This window comes from Petromyzon marinus, chromosome 15, assembly GCF_048934315.1.
Source record: "Petromyzon marinus isolate PM22_M1 ecotype Great Lakes invasive population chromosome 15, UKy_Petmar_22M1.pri1.0, whole genome shotgun sequence".
NCBI classification, from domain to species: Eukaryota; Metazoa; Chordata; class Hyperoartia; order Petromyzontiformes; family Petromyzontidae; genus Petromyzon; species Petromyzon marinus.
The window spans coordinates 301317-317946 of record NC_133681.1 but is presented as its reverse complement, the minus strand read 5'-3'; the positions used below and the strand labels follow the sequence as shown (position 1 = coordinate 317946).

At 52.4% G+C, this 16630-nt stretch overlaps 2 protein-coding genes and 1 non-coding gene across 3 annotated transcripts; all 3 read right to left on the bottom strand.

Annotated features, from left to right (window-relative positions):
* Positions 1-1185: 1185 nt before the first annotated feature.
* On the bottom strand, positions 1186-6854 carry SLC25A32 (solute carrier family 25 member 32). Its single transcript, XM_032954565.2, has 8 exons — positions 6326-6854; positions 5501-5692; positions 5144-5294; positions 4436-4521; positions 4009-4169; positions 3308-3421; positions 2678-2823; positions 1186-2313 (listed from the first exon to the last, which is right to left on the bottom strand). The coding sequence occupies exons 2-8, from the start codon at positions 5682-5684 to the stop codon at positions 2187-2189; spliced, it is 969 nt and encodes a 322-aa protein (XP_032810456.1). The 5' UTR covers positions 5685-5692; positions 6326-6854; the 3' UTR covers positions 1186-2186.
* Positions 6855-7115: 261 nt separating this feature from the next.
* TRNAE-CUC (transfer RNA glutamic acid (anticodon CUC)) lies at positions 7116-7187 on the bottom strand. Its single transcript has one exon. It is a non-coding gene; the product is annotated as a tRNA-Glu (tRNA).
* Positions 7188-7518: 331 nt separating this feature from the next.
* Positions 7519-15658, bottom strand: LOC116942534 (protein-L-isoaspartate O-methyltransferase domain-containing protein 1-like). Its single transcript, XM_032954564.1, has 7 exons — positions 15501-15658; positions 12434-12982; positions 12004-12106; positions 10928-11099; positions 10259-10379; positions 9640-9766; positions 7519-9157 (listed from the first exon to the last, which is right to left on the bottom strand). The coding sequence occupies exons 2-7, from the start codon at positions 12738-12740 to the stop codon at positions 8674-8676; spliced, it is 1314 nt and encodes a 437-aa protein (XP_032810455.1). The 5' UTR covers positions 12741-12982; positions 15501-15658; the 3' UTR covers positions 7519-8673.
* Between the last annotated feature and the right edge of the window lie 972 nt (positions 15659-16630).

The window sequence follows — 16630 nt, the reverse complement described above, 5'->3', positions numbered from 1 at the left end:
CTCCGGGAACGGTGGGCGTGGCCTAGCGGATGCAGGAAACGCGACGAGCCTCACGTGCACGTCACGTGCCGCTCATCACCAGTAGTCGTGCTCTGTCCACTGCTAGAGCTTCCTCCACCCTGCACAGTCATGCGCTGTAACAATATACCGAGCTGAATTCGTCGCTCTAATTCTGAAAAGAAAGTACCTCCTGGGTGCGTTTCGTTCTATGGCTACAACGACGTTTTTGTTTAACACGTAGGCTTTCGTGACCAATTTCATCCATGAGAGCTTTTTTGGGTTAGATCGCGTAAATGTGTCGTTAAAACCCGCCACCACCCAACACAGCCAAACTAGTAAGGGTTGTCACGTAAACAGAACATGCCAATTCGTCACTAGTACAGCACACCGGTGTGTTGGAGAGCCAAGCCACATTTACAGAGTACGACGTTTCGCCAGTAATTACAACTAGCTTCATCAGGCGAAAGCATAATGCACATGCATAATGTACGTTGCCTCAGTAATCCCCCCTATCAATGTGCAGGAGCGCAGAAGGGTGATCAACACATCTACGCCTCTAAGGAACGAAACAGTAAGACTTCTCCACAAATCTGGCTGTCGCCTGATGAAGCTAGTTGTAATTACTGGTGAAACGTCGTACTCAGATTGTAAATGTTGTGGCTTGGATCTCCAACACACCGGTGTGCCGAACTAATGACGAATTGGCATGTTCTGTTTACGTGACAACCCTTACTAGTTGGCTGTGTCGGGTGGTGGCGGGTTTTAACAACACATTTACGCGATCTCACCCAAAAACCTCTTATGAACGTTTTAGTTTCGTCACCGGCTATCCTCATCCCTTCTAGTAATGTGCTGGCCAAGGCCACTTAACTCTTCTTTACGTTATTATCTCCATACTCAGAACGTCTCCCCTCGCACTCTCTCAGCAACGTTCAGAGACCCCAGTACGCTTGTGGCTCCTCCTACTGCGCGCTCCACGATAGACCTGTCTTGGAAATCCAAACACCCCTTATTTTGCTTCTCATACTGAGAAACTTATTCAAAGATGCCCTCCTGGAAAAAATGTTCGCACTCTCAGTACGCACGCCACGCTCTCGCCACGCTCCGTGCCAGTTCACAAACTCCGGTTTACTAGAAGCCAAGCACGCAGGATCAGAGGTCAACGATGAACAAACACCGCGTGTGCCGGGTCGGCAATTCCACGTTTATTACCAAAACACGCGAGCATACAACTCGGCATTGACGCAGAAGGCGCGTCTACAGATCAGACGCTTATACATACATATTTTGTGTATGACAACAGCAATTTGCAGGACCAAGAGTGTCCAGCTTTAGTGTTTAGAATCGTTCCCCTCCACCGCCTACACGTGAAAGGGCGTTTTCGATCACTTTCACATAGCCCTGAAATTAATACGGGCAGTTTGATATAATGAGTTACGAGTCCGCACACACTCTAAAGTCAAAGATAAATTAAGGGTGATTTACAAACAGATTTAAAATATACTTATTGATGGAAGCCAAGTGCGCTAAAATTTTCAATTACAAAATAGGTTAAATAGAATTGTACTGAATCTATGGCTGTCAGCTCAGTGGCTGGGGTGCAGCAGCATGTGTCGCAGGACAGCTGCACAGCCCTTGGCACTCAGTCACACAATGGGCATGTGCTGTCACAGAAAAGCATGCTCTCTCCAGGGGTTGTGCTATTAGGACTTACTTTGAAGTACCCTTGCACCACACAAGGCCGCAACCATCAGCCACCAATTGCTACATCACAACATACACGAAAATAGCAGCCAACACACCACTGCCAAAAATTACAGCTGAAAAGTGCCTTAGTTTGGCGAGTTGATTGGGTTCATCACAGGCGTACGGAGGTAAAGGATACAGAAAATATCAACCCCAGACAATCTTGAGTTGTGCGTTTCAGCGATAATTTCCACCTGTCTTGACTAGCCTCAAAAGGCATTGCGCCCTACAGCGAGCGTCCCACCAGCAGTGCAAGCTATAAGTAAGCAGCGCCACTCAACTCTCTGTTCACATCGGTCTCGTGCCGGTCTTGTGGCTGCCACACAAGCCCGAGATCTCGTGTGGCACCCACTCTGGCCAGTGACGACGCTGCAGTCTCGTGGGCGGTCCAGTACCAGCCACCCATGGCTCAAAGGCCCCGAGGTCAGGGTTGTGAGGTCTCAGTGCCGCATTGTGGACAGGAAGCTGGAGACGTTTTCGAAGACAACAAAGGTGATGCAGCACGCAGGGGTGACACGCAGGAGGTTGGGCACAATCCCTTTGTAGAATCCCAGCATCCCCTCGTTTCTATAAAGCACCACACCGCACCATATGTACCACAGAGCATACAATACCAATTTTAAACACCCACCATTGCACACATATTACACCAAGTTACAAAATAACACAAAACAACCAAAACGAGACCATCCCACAACATACCAAACCATGCCACGCAGTCCAATGCCACAAGCCATAATACACAGCATGATACGCTTTAAAAAATACCCCAACATACAAAGAAGTTCAACATACATACCATCCATACGACACTGTGGACACATTACCACACAGTACCATACCACAATGCACACCATGCCTTCCCACAACACTTAAGTGTCTCTGGAGGTGGCTGTGCCCACCCACTTTTCGTGTTCCGTGGCCCACGCACCTGTACGCCCGACTCACAACATCCCACACGCCACGGTAGTGCGTGTGCTGGTCCTGCAGGCGTGCCCGGACCACCTGGTATGGGTACGTAGCCGATACGGCAAACAGCTTGGAGAGTGCCGCCATGCCTAAGTACTCCATCGTCTCCTAGCAGTAGGGGCGGGTGGGTTAAGAGGGAGAGGGGGACACCCGTGCAGGTTCAGGAAACGACCTTTGCTGACCTTACACCATGACCCCTCATGCGGACTATCCCTGTGCGCAAAGGGGAAGATGGAGCTATGGCCTAATCTTGTGGGGTTTCGCTTAAGCGGTGTCGAGACACACGGATAAATTATCTTCACGTTTATCATTAACCCTGCCTTATAACAAAACACATGTTAGTTGGCTAACATTTCAGGCAATGACCCAAATTAAGAAGACAACCACGCACTTTTCAAAGGCAAAATGTTTGATGTATTTGTGCACCACTGCATGTTCTATTTGAATACATACTGTATTTTTTTATCAAATAGACCAAATTATGATTACAATAAGATGGCAGGTCGATATATTGCACACACAAGTTTGGAGTGTCGGTGACGTGGGAGAAGAGAATGTGTGCGTGCAGAATAGTGATGCTAGCAAGCGTCACCAGCTTGGCGGCGGGCGGCCGTCCCCGGCGAACGTTGTAGCCAGACTTGAGCTCTTCATATGCCATGAACTGCAGCGCTCCGTGAGACGTGCCAATTAGGCCCGGCACAAATCCCTGCTCCACGTGACAACCGACACGAGATAACCATGGCCACACATTTACAATGGTCTGTGCTGGTGTTAATTCACCTCTAAATATTGGAGTCCAGCAATAACGTGCCTGCTGACATAACCAGAGCAGTGTCTACTCCTTAAAGCAGTCACCAAAACTAACCTCAAAATGTCACTAGTTAGCCGAGACAGGATCTTTATTATAAACTTGGAATCACTCCGACATATGCATAATTTTGTGTGCAGTGAAGGTCGCTAGATTTGTCGTGAATCATTTTGACAACGCTTTGCCACACGGGAATCCTAAAAAAGTTTATCTCTAGCGACAAAATCGCTAAGTTGGCAATACTGCACAATGATCGCCCTACAGCCCTGAAACTCCTGGTTGAGCCCCCTCAAAGATCATCCTGCTCTAGTGGTTTAATTCCGAAGTTTCATCTCGTTCTCCATGCACTCAACAGCTTCCACTGATACATCATCAACTTAGTCGTGGCTACTATCACTCAAATCACTTGGTAATGCCCTCTGGTAGAACACCCTGTCGTGGTGGCACCCCCGTCACTCAGTAGTGTCTGCCAGCGCTCCCCTCACCCGGTAGAGGCCTCGCACTCCCTCCTCACGTGCGATGAGCATGAGTGCATGCACCATGCCACGATAGCGCCGGGGCACCGTGCCACCACCTGCTTCGTACTGCAGCACCAGTCGCGTCTTCACCACCCACACGGGGTTCGTCACGCACAGCGTCATGGCACCTATCCACACCGCACAAGCGCACGAGGACGTGAGGCACAGACATCGAGACACCAGACGTTCACACACGCCTCAGATCAGACCTAGCTCGGGTCAATTATAATTAGATCTAAAACTGTACGGTATTGTCAGTTGAAACTACCTTTACACTGCGATTGCAACTGATTACAAATTAGACTATTATAATTGTAAATGACCCTAGGTCTAGGTTCAATCTCCGACAGGATGACTGAATTCGGGTACAGTGGAACATGCAGTGGGATGATACCTGCTTGTGCGGCAGAGACGAGGTGCTGCCCGGCGCTGAGCGACCCCTCCGTGCCCTCCTGCTTGTACGCCTTTATGGCGTTGTAACTGGATAAAGCAATGCGGTAGTCACACAAATAGCTATGGCGAATACTGGTACCGTCTGGAAGGCTTCTTCCAGTTACCCAACTGCACATTCGCAACATCAATTACAGCCGAGGGCAAGATGCATTCACCACGTCTGAGTGTGCCAGTTCTGTGGTTTATTATCTTAGTAGAGGCCCTACCACTTCGAAGTGAGTTTAAGACGTAGGCTTTCGCAACCAATATCATCCATAATAGTTTTTTTGGGGTTAGATCGCGTAAATATCGTTAAAACCCGCCACCACGCGAAGTGGTCACGAGATGGAAGCACAAGAGTGGATTTAATCCAGCGGTTTGGAGCATTGAGCATAACCCTCTCATGTACGTGGTGGATTGTATGTGGAACTTCTTTCGCACCGTACGTAGCTCAAGTGCTAATCGGTGAGGCGGGGTTTTCTCTCACATGTAAAACTACTCAAATTCATGACAAAACCCAATGCATAATTATCTCCAAAAAGATTCCTTCGTTTTCGTGAGATTTTCCTGGGTAATGCCATTATTATTACCCCTTACTATAATGTAGAAACTCTAAGCCCTGGCTTGCACTGGCGTGGGGCAGACGAGCAAAAGGCGAACTGCCACTCACAAGAAGAAGTACAGCCCCCACGAGGCGCCGGCGCCCCACATGTTGGGGGTGACCCCCTGATAGAGGCCTTTGATCCCCTCCTGCATCCACACGCTGCGCAAGCAGTGCGCCAGCCCCGTGTAGCGAGGCCGCCCCGCCAGCCCATCACTCACTGAGGGGGACACGGAGGGGAGAGATCGGGAGGCACGGATAAATGGGACATCAAAAGCGCCAGGGAGGAAAGCGAGGTCGCGGGTTCCGGACCCGCGCTCTCAAATCAGCTTCCACCACCGCGGATGGGGCAGCGTGTGCGGGGCACCCCCCGGTCTGACCCTGTCCCTTACGCGCTCCCGGCCCATGCCCCCCCCCGCCGCGCACCAGCGAGGCGAATCTTGACGAGATCGAGAGGGTGAAGAGCCACGGTGGAGAGGACCCCGCCGCTCACCCCTGCCACCAGATTCTCCAGGCGGACGAGCTCAAGCACGCGGCGCAGCGCGGCCGGGGCCCCCAAAAGCGCCTGAGGCCCCGCGGCCTGCGGCTGGGCCTGAGCCACGGGAGCCATGGGGTCTGCTGGAGAGCGAAGTGAGAGCGTGAGCTGTGAGGGCGTGAGCTCAGAGAATGCGGAGAGGAGACCAGGGGCAGCCCGGAGGAAAGAGCAGAGGTTGAGCGAGTGGGGACATAGGCGACGATGGGAGGGGCTGTATGGAAGAAGCGCAAATCAACGCCCGAGATGCGGGATTCGGAAGCTGATAAGGGCAATGAGTAGGGAGATATGCGAAAGTTGAGACAAGATAGATAGAGAGAGTCGCGATGACAGTCGCAGGAGCTGAATCTCGACCCGTGCTGTCGCTGCTGTCACGAGGAATCTCAAACACGCGTTCTACCCGGACCCGGATCCCTCGGACCACGGCCCCAGGAAATGCGCAGCAGAGAAAGAGTTCCGGGGCTTTCTTTGACCGCCCCCCCTCCCCCAAGTGATCAATAATCGAATGGCAACATTTGAATACTGTACGGTACAAGAGAAAACCTTGAGCTATGAACGGTAGCAATCGTCAATGTATCGCTATAAATTATAACTGAAGTCTATAACTTTACATGAACACAGTAAATACGGGTTTTTTTTAATAATAGGAACGTTTACATTTGTTCTCAAAGTAAGTAAATGTTTAACGGGTTTAGAAAAGCAAAAAATTGTTCCCTGACCGGGAATCGAACCCGGGTGACGGCGGTGAGAGCGCCGAATCCTAACCACGAGACCACCAGAGAGGCCCCCACGTCTCCTCCTGTCCCGGCACCTCCAACACCTGGAGCACGATCGAGAGGAAGGCCGACGTGAAGATGGAGCAGTGGAATCATCTCAAGGCTGAGACTGTGGAATCGCGGGACCCAGAGAGATGGCGACAGTCCGGGGAGCCTTCATTCAGCAGTAGATAATGAATGCTGGTGATGATGCGGGTCGGCAGGACACGGGGAGGGAGACCACCACACTCCCTGCTGGTTTCGTGGTGAGGATTCGGCGCTCTCACCACTCCTCCCCGGGTCCGATACCCGGTCAGAGAACGAGCATTTTGGCTTATCATTTCAAAAGCGGTTACACTTTGGTATCACGTAGCACATTAAACATAAAGAGTAAAAAAGTGTCCCTTTACAAAAAACAGCACCCAGGACGTGGCGGTGAGAGCGCCGAATGTTACGCCCGTTGTCCCTCTGTGAGCAGTTCCCCGGACGTGTGCCCGTGTACCTCTGCGCGCGACGCATCCGCGCCCTCTACCGGGCACTCGGGGAACCTGCACGACCTCACGGCGCGACACCCATCACAGTCCGCATCTCATCCGAAGAGCAGCGCTATTTGCCAAGTGACCGTGGCAACAAACGACGCACATTACTTGATACAAATCGCCACGAATTCTGCGATAATTCACTATGCATTTCAGATATTAAATGAAAACGCCATTCATCTTGCAATGAAACTTAAGATAATAAACAAAAAATGTTCCCTGACCGGGAATCGAACCCGGGCCGCGGCGGTGAGAGCGCCGAATCCTAACCACTAGACTACCAGGGAGCGTGATGTCAACGCCACTGCATGAACTATTGACATTCGAAAAGGGTACAGCATTGAGAATGAGCGATTAAGCAAATTTTGGAACAAAGAACGTCATACATTTGCCAATAACGCTGCTTTAAAATAATATAACTTATCTGGAAAAGGTCCTTGTTTATAGCACAACGGTTTCTGAGGTGGGCGGATGACTCAAGACGTGAGCTCTGAGCTCTGCACAGCAGTGCACTGTTACCCAGAGCAGACGCTTGTTCCAAAGCGTGTAGGCGAGTGCGCACACAGTCAGGCCCCCCCCCCACCGCGTCGTGCCAAGCATCAGTTGACTCGACACAACTTTGATTCTCATTTTTATTGATGATTGCGTTTATCTACATGGCTCCGTGACGCACATCGAGGAACACCTCTACACGCGCCGCCACCCATCTGTCCTGGCACTCTCGCGCCAGCGCTAAGACTCAGACTTCTCTCCGCATCCGGGATTCCACGAAATTCCATTCCATTGCAATTTTTTCTGCAAAAACCTCAGCTCCCACATCACCAAACTCTGTGACCCTCACCACTGCTCTTCACTGAAAATCGGCTACAAATCGGCTGACATTGTGTTTCATGAAAAGTTAAAAACACATGGATCCCTACATTAATAATAAAAAAACGAATGACGACATGTGCTGCTCTAATTGGCTACAGGGAGGGAGGGGCGATCACTGCGCAGGGCCCCACGTTCACGGCGCCACCGTGCTCCCCTGCCATCCCCAGCATCGTTCTCGAGCAGAGTGGCTGTGGCACCGCTGGGTCCTCGCAGCCTCGGCGATTTCGAGTCGACCCCGCCGTCGCGTGTGGTAAAGTGCTCACCGACCGCAGTGGCTGCCCGCACGCCCAGGGACACGAGGCCGCACAGCTCAGCCTTTCAAAACGGTATAATATTGCGATACAAGGCTAACATGATTTTAGACTTTTTTTCTTACGTTTTATCTTAAACGCTATTTACAACTCATGTACAGCGTCAAAAGTGGATCGGCGCAAGCCCACGGGGTTTTCTCCTCGTTTGACAGAGGCAATGCTACCGGACCCACTCTGCTTAAGTCATCACATAAACACCTGGGTGGAAAAAGTGACACTCTACACACTCAAAGCGGTCAGAACAGACTACTTGCTGCGTGAAGTACAGAGCAGCGATTTAGTAGAGGCTAGATGTTGCCCTAAAACCCTACAAGCGGTCCGGTGCTCCACAAGCAACACCGAGGAAGAGTGGAGCCCAGGCCTGCAGCACGAGGGAGGGGGTCGCTCCCTGGAGGAAGCCGAGGGTCCCGGCAGCAGCAGCAGCAGACTCAGACGCTCGTCTTGAGGGGCATTTTTAAGAATTCCCTGAGCGCGTGTCCTGTGACAAGCGCCAAGCGCCGTGCGGGGCCGGCAGTTCGGTGAAATTTTATCTTCGCGGTCGTCAAATCGAGGGCGCTTTGCGACGCTTCACGCCTCCTTCAGGAGGCCGTCACTTATCACGGAAGTAGAGCAGGAACGCCTTGAGAGGCTCAGGCAGGGGCAGCGCCAGCACGCGCTCACGCAGGAAGTTGCGCTCGGGCTCCTCCCCCGCCAGCCGCCCGCCCACAGTGCCGCTAGCGCTGCTGCAGCTGCTGGAGCTGGTGCTGTGCGCGCCACCCACGCAGTTGGTGCCTGTGCTGTTGCCGCTGCCGCATCCCTTGGGCGTGGCTATCACGGCCGACACAGCGGCGCCGTCTTCCGCGAGCGCCGGGACCGCGTCGCGGTCAACAGCATCGGGATCCGCGTCGTCCGCGTCGGGGTCGGCGCCCTCACACGCATCCCTGGCGCCATCACCGGTGCCCCCGCCGCCGCCCCCCTCCTCCGCACGGGCTTCATCGCTCTCATAGTCTGAGTCGAAGTGGTGCGGCAGCAGCTGATTCCCCACGAACACAAACGTGTTGATGCGACGGCCACGGGGACGACGGCGCTTACGTCTGTACACGACGGCATACACGAAGCGCACACACGCAGGACACACGCAGCACAGAGCAGAGATACAGGTCCCCTGCACACACTTGGAGGCTGCAGGGGCACGTGCTGCTAAGCCCTGGGAGATATGAGCGATTACACGTCGTCGTGACGTTGTCCAAGGTCGAGAATTGAACCTAGATCAGATGCGTTGCGGCTGAGCAAATGCATCATCTGAACCCCTTGAACAAAGCAAAGGCAAAGATCCTCCGCCGAGCCATAAGTGGACTGTTGGGGCAAGTGCTAATAGTGAGCACTTATGAAAGCGGCACATGAGGTGTGGGTGGCCAGCATCATGCCTGGCCGATTTTGTCTCCCTAGCAGCAATGTTTACACATCACACCAGGTATTTGAGGCCGAGTCGACCTAAGAGAGGCCCAGGACTGCTTCAGATAAGCATCACTGTTGTTGGCCAAACGTGTTTGTGCATGTGAGTGAGCGAGGGCACCTTGGCTTCGGGGGCCTAGGGCTCGAGTAGAAGCCCTGACCTCCCGTCTCGGCATTAATGAGCTCTCGCAGCGTGTGCCGGATCGCGAGACGGGCCAGATCTTGCAGAGAGCGCACCTCCAGGAGAGCTGCACACAAGACAAAAACAAGATCCCCCATATAGCCTTAACAGCCCATTTGGGTAAGTGCTGTTAGCGACGAGGGGGTGGGTGGCCAGCACCACATCCGGCCGCATTGTCTCTCCAGTGCAGATGTTTACACACCACGCCAGGTACTCATTTAAGCCTGAGTCGACCTAGGGGGAGGCCCAGTTTAGATAATCGTCAATGGTAAGAATTTACACACAGGTGTGAACACACAAGTCAAAGTGATTTCCTGCTCAAATTAGCAATGAGGGGGTACTCATCTTCTGTTTCCAGCCAACAGTGGTGTAAATTCCACATTGCTATGGCAGGGGCAAGTATATCGATAGGAGAATCACTGTTGACTTCCACCAAGTGGTACTTTTTCTATCGACCCCGGAGAGCTGAGGGGTCAACACCCCAACCGTCCTGTTGCGATCTGCTCACTCTCCCGCGGAGCCACCTGGGCGGATTAGGTGTGTGCATACACATCCTCACGCAGGCAGATGCCGCCGCCGTCCATGCGCGTGGTTCCGGGCAGCACCAGCGAAGCGAAGGACACGGCCAGAATGTTCTTCACGTCCCACGCGTTCTGTCCTGTCCGTGTGATCTGTGTCAGCTGCATGCGCAGGTGGGTACACAGGTGCCATGCACAGCTTGAGTACACCGGAATGCAAGTGCGTGCAGTCGCTAGTCAGTTAATTTGTGATAGCTGGCAGAGTGGGCAGCACAGGTAGTACACTGGCCAATCATTTCAGTCAGTCAACCCATAACACCTGGGCCAGTCCAGTGACACATCGTGTAGCCTTAATGTACACCTGGGCTGGAACTTAGTGACAAATGGCAGCTGTTGTTATTTGTGTGTGGAGCTGGGGTACAGTGGTTAACATACTCTGTTACGAACTTTTAAAACTGGGTTCAATTCCATACCACGATTAAAATCAGTGGTGATTGATACCGGCCATGGGCCTCCCCTACATCGATTCGGCATTAAACGAGTAACTGGTGCAGTACTGGGGAGACAAAGGCAGCCAGACGTGGTGGTGGCCACACCACCCTCTTATGCGCCGTGCCGGCTTTCTAAGGTGCTTGCTAACAGCACTTGTCCCAACGGCCTGTGTGTGCTATCCAGGGGGATCTCTGTCTTTACGAGAGTTAGCGTGGTACCTGGTCCTCCATGGGCATGACGAGGATGCCCCCAACGCGCACCAGGTTCTTCATGAAGTTTTCGTGGTCCTTCTGCACGCCAGCGCCGCAATACACACGGTCGTACTGCACGCTCTCCACGCGCATCTCCAGGCAGTTCCCGACCACGAAGCGTGGCTCACACAGCTCAAACCTACACATGCACAGAAACATGCACGCGCAGAAACGAACACATGAACAGACCCAGGTGTTATATACGTTGGCTGAGATGATTGGCAGATGCACCACCTGCGCCCCCCACTGTGCCATCTTGCTGTGTTTTAGTCGCCTGGTGCTGCACTCCTTGCCCTCCATTGTGGTTAGAGAGCGACTGTCTCCAACTGCCGAGTAGCATCCTTCACGTGCCTCCTTCACAGAGGCCAATGTTGACTGCACTGTTACTGGTCATAGGCAAATTGACTCAGCTCCACATCCTTCTGTACCACATCAGACCATCTGTTGTCTAGCACATGCTGTGTCCGTTTGGTGCTCTCTATTAGACCCAACAGAAGCTGCTTGAGCACACGGTGGCTGGGCAAGCGGGCTACATAACCCTCGCCTACCGGAGGAGCTCACCGATGAGGACTTTGTCAAGATCTTTCAAGGATTTGTGAGCTCCTCACACAATCCAAAGCTGGCACAACACAAAACACAACACTCACATGAACACACATACACACGCATAAACAATTACACATAAATGCACGAACACTCGCACAAACAGTTATGGACACACACGTGTAGACAGGACACCGCTCCCAACTGCCCCCATCTAATGTTATTAGAAACAAGTTTTTCACAATACAATATAAATTTCACGAGAATAGCAATATAAGTTTGCCATAACTTTGCCATTTGATTTGCCATTTTTATTGTAGTTTTTTGTGATTGCTGTACTTCTACGATTAAAGATATCCTTCAATTTCTTTGACGGCAATTGACTCAGCATGAGGTATCGCCACCTTCCAGCACCCCTGCCCCCCAATGCCGTGTCCCCAAGTGAGAGTGGGAGCTGCCCTATGCCCCATGTGTCATGAGGCGGGGCAGGAGACCCTCGCCTGTCAAAGGCGTCGCTCGTCTTGATGAAGACATCGAGTTTCTCACGTGCGTACTCCACCACGTCCCCATGCAGCTCCACGCCGTGGTTCACACCAAATGGACCTGCACAGACGCAGATGCAATCATACCAAACAATTAACACAATCAATGATTCAATTGCACTGAAAATGAAAAATATAGTGTTTGTCAAGCAACGTGTGTGTACGCATACATACACGTATGCAAGAACATATAACCTCGGCTTAATTTCTCGTCGCCAGGAGACTGGAATGACTAGTAGTACCTGAAGCCATAGTGAGATGTATACTGGATGTGGTGTGATAGGTGCATAATTTTCCAGGCCACAGACCTGGACAGAACCGACTGAAATGAATCTCGGGTTTGGTGTGTCTGCATACGGGTGTAAGAAATGGCAGAGGGAACACGCACCCAACATGAGCCCAACCATGGTGCTCAGGTAGCCTGTGCCGCTGCCCAGGTTAAGGAAGGATAGCCCACGCCGCAGCTTCAGTGCCTCCATGACCTCAGAATAGATGCATGGGGCTGACAGGTGGATGTTGCCGTGCTTCCAGGCGAGGTCACGATAGGCACTGTCGCGGAACTCCTCCAGGTAGTACTGGGCGCGGTCCACGGCACGGAAGGCCCTCTCCACCTCCTCGGAGCGGATGTACGATGCCTCCTTCAGGTTGTCTATCAGGTCGTCGTTGTCCTCGCCCGCGCTCACCGCTCCGCCCATCGTGACCGCAGTGATGTTTTCAAGATTAGTGGAGCCGACCCAAATTCGTTGGCTTAAACTTGAGGCTGGCGCGAGCTGTGCGTGGCGACTGGTGAGGGGGCCCTCAACGATGCAGCCACAGAAACCAGCTGCACCTCTTAACCGGCGCTCATGTCCAACCGGGCTGCCCCAACGATGACGATGATGGCTGGCGCGGGGGTTCGCCGACCTGGTAATGGAATTGATCTTAACCGGACGTTGATCTGAGAAAAGAGGATTAGGTGGTGGGTTAGTCCGAGCCGGTTTCAGCAAGCACCCATGGGGAACAGCACCCAGCGGGGTCCGCTGCCGGCAGTGACAGCACAGAGACGCAGAATGGCAACGCGGGTGTGGCGGCAGATAGAGCCGGACGGCAGAGGCGCACAGCTGTTCGCACGGAAGCTCCATGGTCCACGTGTCGCGGCACCGCAGTTCAGAGACTCCCAGCCAGAGCCCTAGATGGAGCCAGACTCCAGGCGACTCCATTTTCTAAAACCCGGCCGGCCAAGTGTGCACACATAGGAGTGGCTGCTACTTGTTGTGACGATGGTATCTGATGTGAGGGATGAGGTTAACACCACACCGCGAGCAGCGCCGGTCACTACCACTTGCCCCACTTCCCAGTGCCGACATGGAGCTCCTGCTGCATCTATATTTAGCCCACGACAGCGCGGCCCAGACAATAACAAATACAGCACAGCCTCCATCGAGGCCCCCGACCCTCTCCACCCCCCGCGGGGAGCCTAACCCTGCACAGGGACGCCATCTCTGGGGTGGGGGGTGGGCAGAAAAGGCCACAAAAAGGTCCCTTCATAGGTAATGCCCCCTGGTTAGCAATGCCCCTTCATAGGTAATGCCCCCTGAGGCATGGTATAGCTCCAAAATACATTTCATGTTCCGAGCAATGCCCCAAAATTGCAATGCCCTGGATGTGGTGCTGCTCTCATTAGAAATGCCCCCTTGTTATTAATATTCCCACGGTTTGTAATGCCCCTTCATAAGTAATACACCTTGACTAGCAATGCCCCTTCATTAGTGATGCCCCCTGGCTAACAATGCCCCTTCATTCGTAATGCCCTCTGGCTTGCAAAGACCCTTAATTAGTTATGCCCTCTGGCTTGCAATTACCCTTCATTAGTAATGCCCCCTGGCTAGCAATGCCCTTTCGTTAGTAATCCCAGCTAGCTTGCAATACCCCTTCACTGGCAATGCCCCTTCATTCGTAATGCCCCCTGGTTAGCAATGCCCCTTCATTCGTAATGCCCCCTGGTTAGCAATGCCCCCTAGCTAGCAATACCCCTTTAGGAATGCCCCTCGTTAAACTGCCCCCTTGGGGGGCAGGGAATTATCCAGTGCGCGCACCGATCAGCTGGCAACTGGTGACGTCATCCTCGACGTTGGGCGGCACGGAGCCAATAGGAGCGCGAGGCAGCAATGAGCCCAACATTTCCCTCCCCCACAACAACAACAACACCACTGCTCCGAAACAATGCAGCCGGAGCGCCTTCTGCAACCAACTATACCGCTGCAACATAACAATGGCACTACTGGAATAAACTACGTAGATATAACAATAATTACAGCAGCATCGAAGCTGGTGGTGAGACGCAGGCCGACCCGTCGAACTGGCTACACCCAAGCTACACCACAATGGAGCCCGAACAACAACTCCCAGCCATGGTCGCCCTGGTGTAGCTCTGACCGTCCTAGACATCAACACTGCAACACTCACCTCCGTACAAGCATACTCTGGCCGAACCATAACTCTGTCCTAATCCTACCCTTTCCCTAGCCCAGTCCTAGCGCTATCTAAAAATCCCGAACCACCCTAAGCTTAACAGCTCGGCCCAGCTGTATCCCAACAATAGCTACAGAGCATAACCACAAACCTCGTCCCCATCTCCCACGAACCACACAGCCTATCCCAGCTGAGACAATGTACTGTCCGGGCCCGTGTACGTGTTGCTATTGTCATCGTTGTGAATGCATTGCTTTCTACAGCGATGTTCGTGTTGTTGTTGTGCGTGGTTGTTTGCGTTACGCTATCGCCAGGTGTGTAGTGCTGCAGTTGTAATAACGTTACAACCTGTTATTGTTGCAAGGGTGTCGTTGCAGCAGTTACTCTGTACAGTAGTGCTGTTGCTCTTATTGTTGTAAGCTCTTAATCACAGGCATCGTTAGTTGCTGCAGTTTGTTTAAACTCAAGCAGAGGCTTGCGACCCCGAGCTCGCTGGGGTTCGCCAGGGTCCACATTTCAAGCTCACGGGAGTTCCCCGTGTTCCTCTCGCCAGGGTCCCCATCCAGGGCTCACAGGGGTCCGCGTGTCCCTCTCATCAGGGTCCCTATCCTGGGCTCACAGGGGTCCGCGTGTCCCTCTCACCAGGGTCCCTATCCTTGGCTCACAGGGGTCCCTATCCTGGGCTCACAGGGGTCCGCGTGTTCCTCTCGCCAAGGGCGCAAATCTCAGGCCGCTCCGCCATTTCGTCCATCACCCGCATCTGCAATCTCCTCGCTTCTTGTACTCTCGCCCATAACTCACCCCGCGGTCCTTCAACCCTCACCATTTACCCCTCACCTCGCACACGACTCACCAGTCCCTCACTTTCATCTCATTAACCCAGATTCCTCACACTCGCCGTCTCTATTTTCCCCCAGTCATTTCACCCAAACTAAATCACTCACCAACGATACATCACCAATAACACTCATCGACCCCTGGACTCATCCCTCACTCTCACTCACCGTGGGTCTCGCACGCGGCGAAGTGGGTGAGGAGGAACGCGCAGCTCGGGTCCCGGCTCTCGTGTAAACACGAACACGGGACGCGACGTCAGTGCGACGTCACGGCGTGTCACCACCACAGCCACCACTCACACCACCATCACTCTCATCAACACCACCACCATCACTCACACCACCATCACTCTCATCAACACCACCACCATCACTCACACCATCATCACTCTCATCAACACCACTCACACCATCATCACTCTCATCACCACCACCACTCACACCACCATCACTCACACCATCATCACTCTCATCACCACCACCACTCACCACCATCACTCTCAACAACACCACCATCACTCACACCACCATCACTCACAACACCATCACTCACACCACTATCACTCACACTACCATCACTCTCATCAACACCACTCACACCATCACTCACAACACCATCACTCTCATCAACACCACCACCACTCACACCCCCACCACTCTCATCAACACCACCACCACTCACACCATCATCACTCTCAACAGCCTATATAATTAATCTCTCATCACAAATAGCTCTCTCTCTGCAGTAATTTTGCTGTGCTTTTTACACCTGATGAAGGAAGCTTGTGTTGCCTCCGAAACGTCGTGATTTAATTTAGTTGTTTTCATTTTAGTTGTATTTTATTAAAATCTTTATTTATTTTTTTACCTACGTGACTTTACCGAAAGACCCAAAGAGTATGGACACCATTACTATCATATCAGCTCTACAAAACACGTGGATTTATAAAACATATATATGTGACTGCAGCTCAAAACGCTGAATAGAAAGGTCTTGAACCTGGAATTGAACAGGGGCAGGAAGTCGACTGCACGCACAGCTGGGGAAAGTGAGTTCTGCTGTCAGACTATGGGGGCAACAGAGAATGATGGGTTGAACACATTAGCAGCAATACAGGACGTACTGCTTTAATATAGACTATAGTAATAAAGATCCATTTTACTCTTCCAGACAAGGGTGAGTTATATACCTACTATAATCACCCAGGAATGTCTGTCCTTAACGCTCGTGACGTCACTCCACATCGACCAGCCTCCCTCATTAATATTCATGAGCAGGTGACAACCTCCAAATGGCC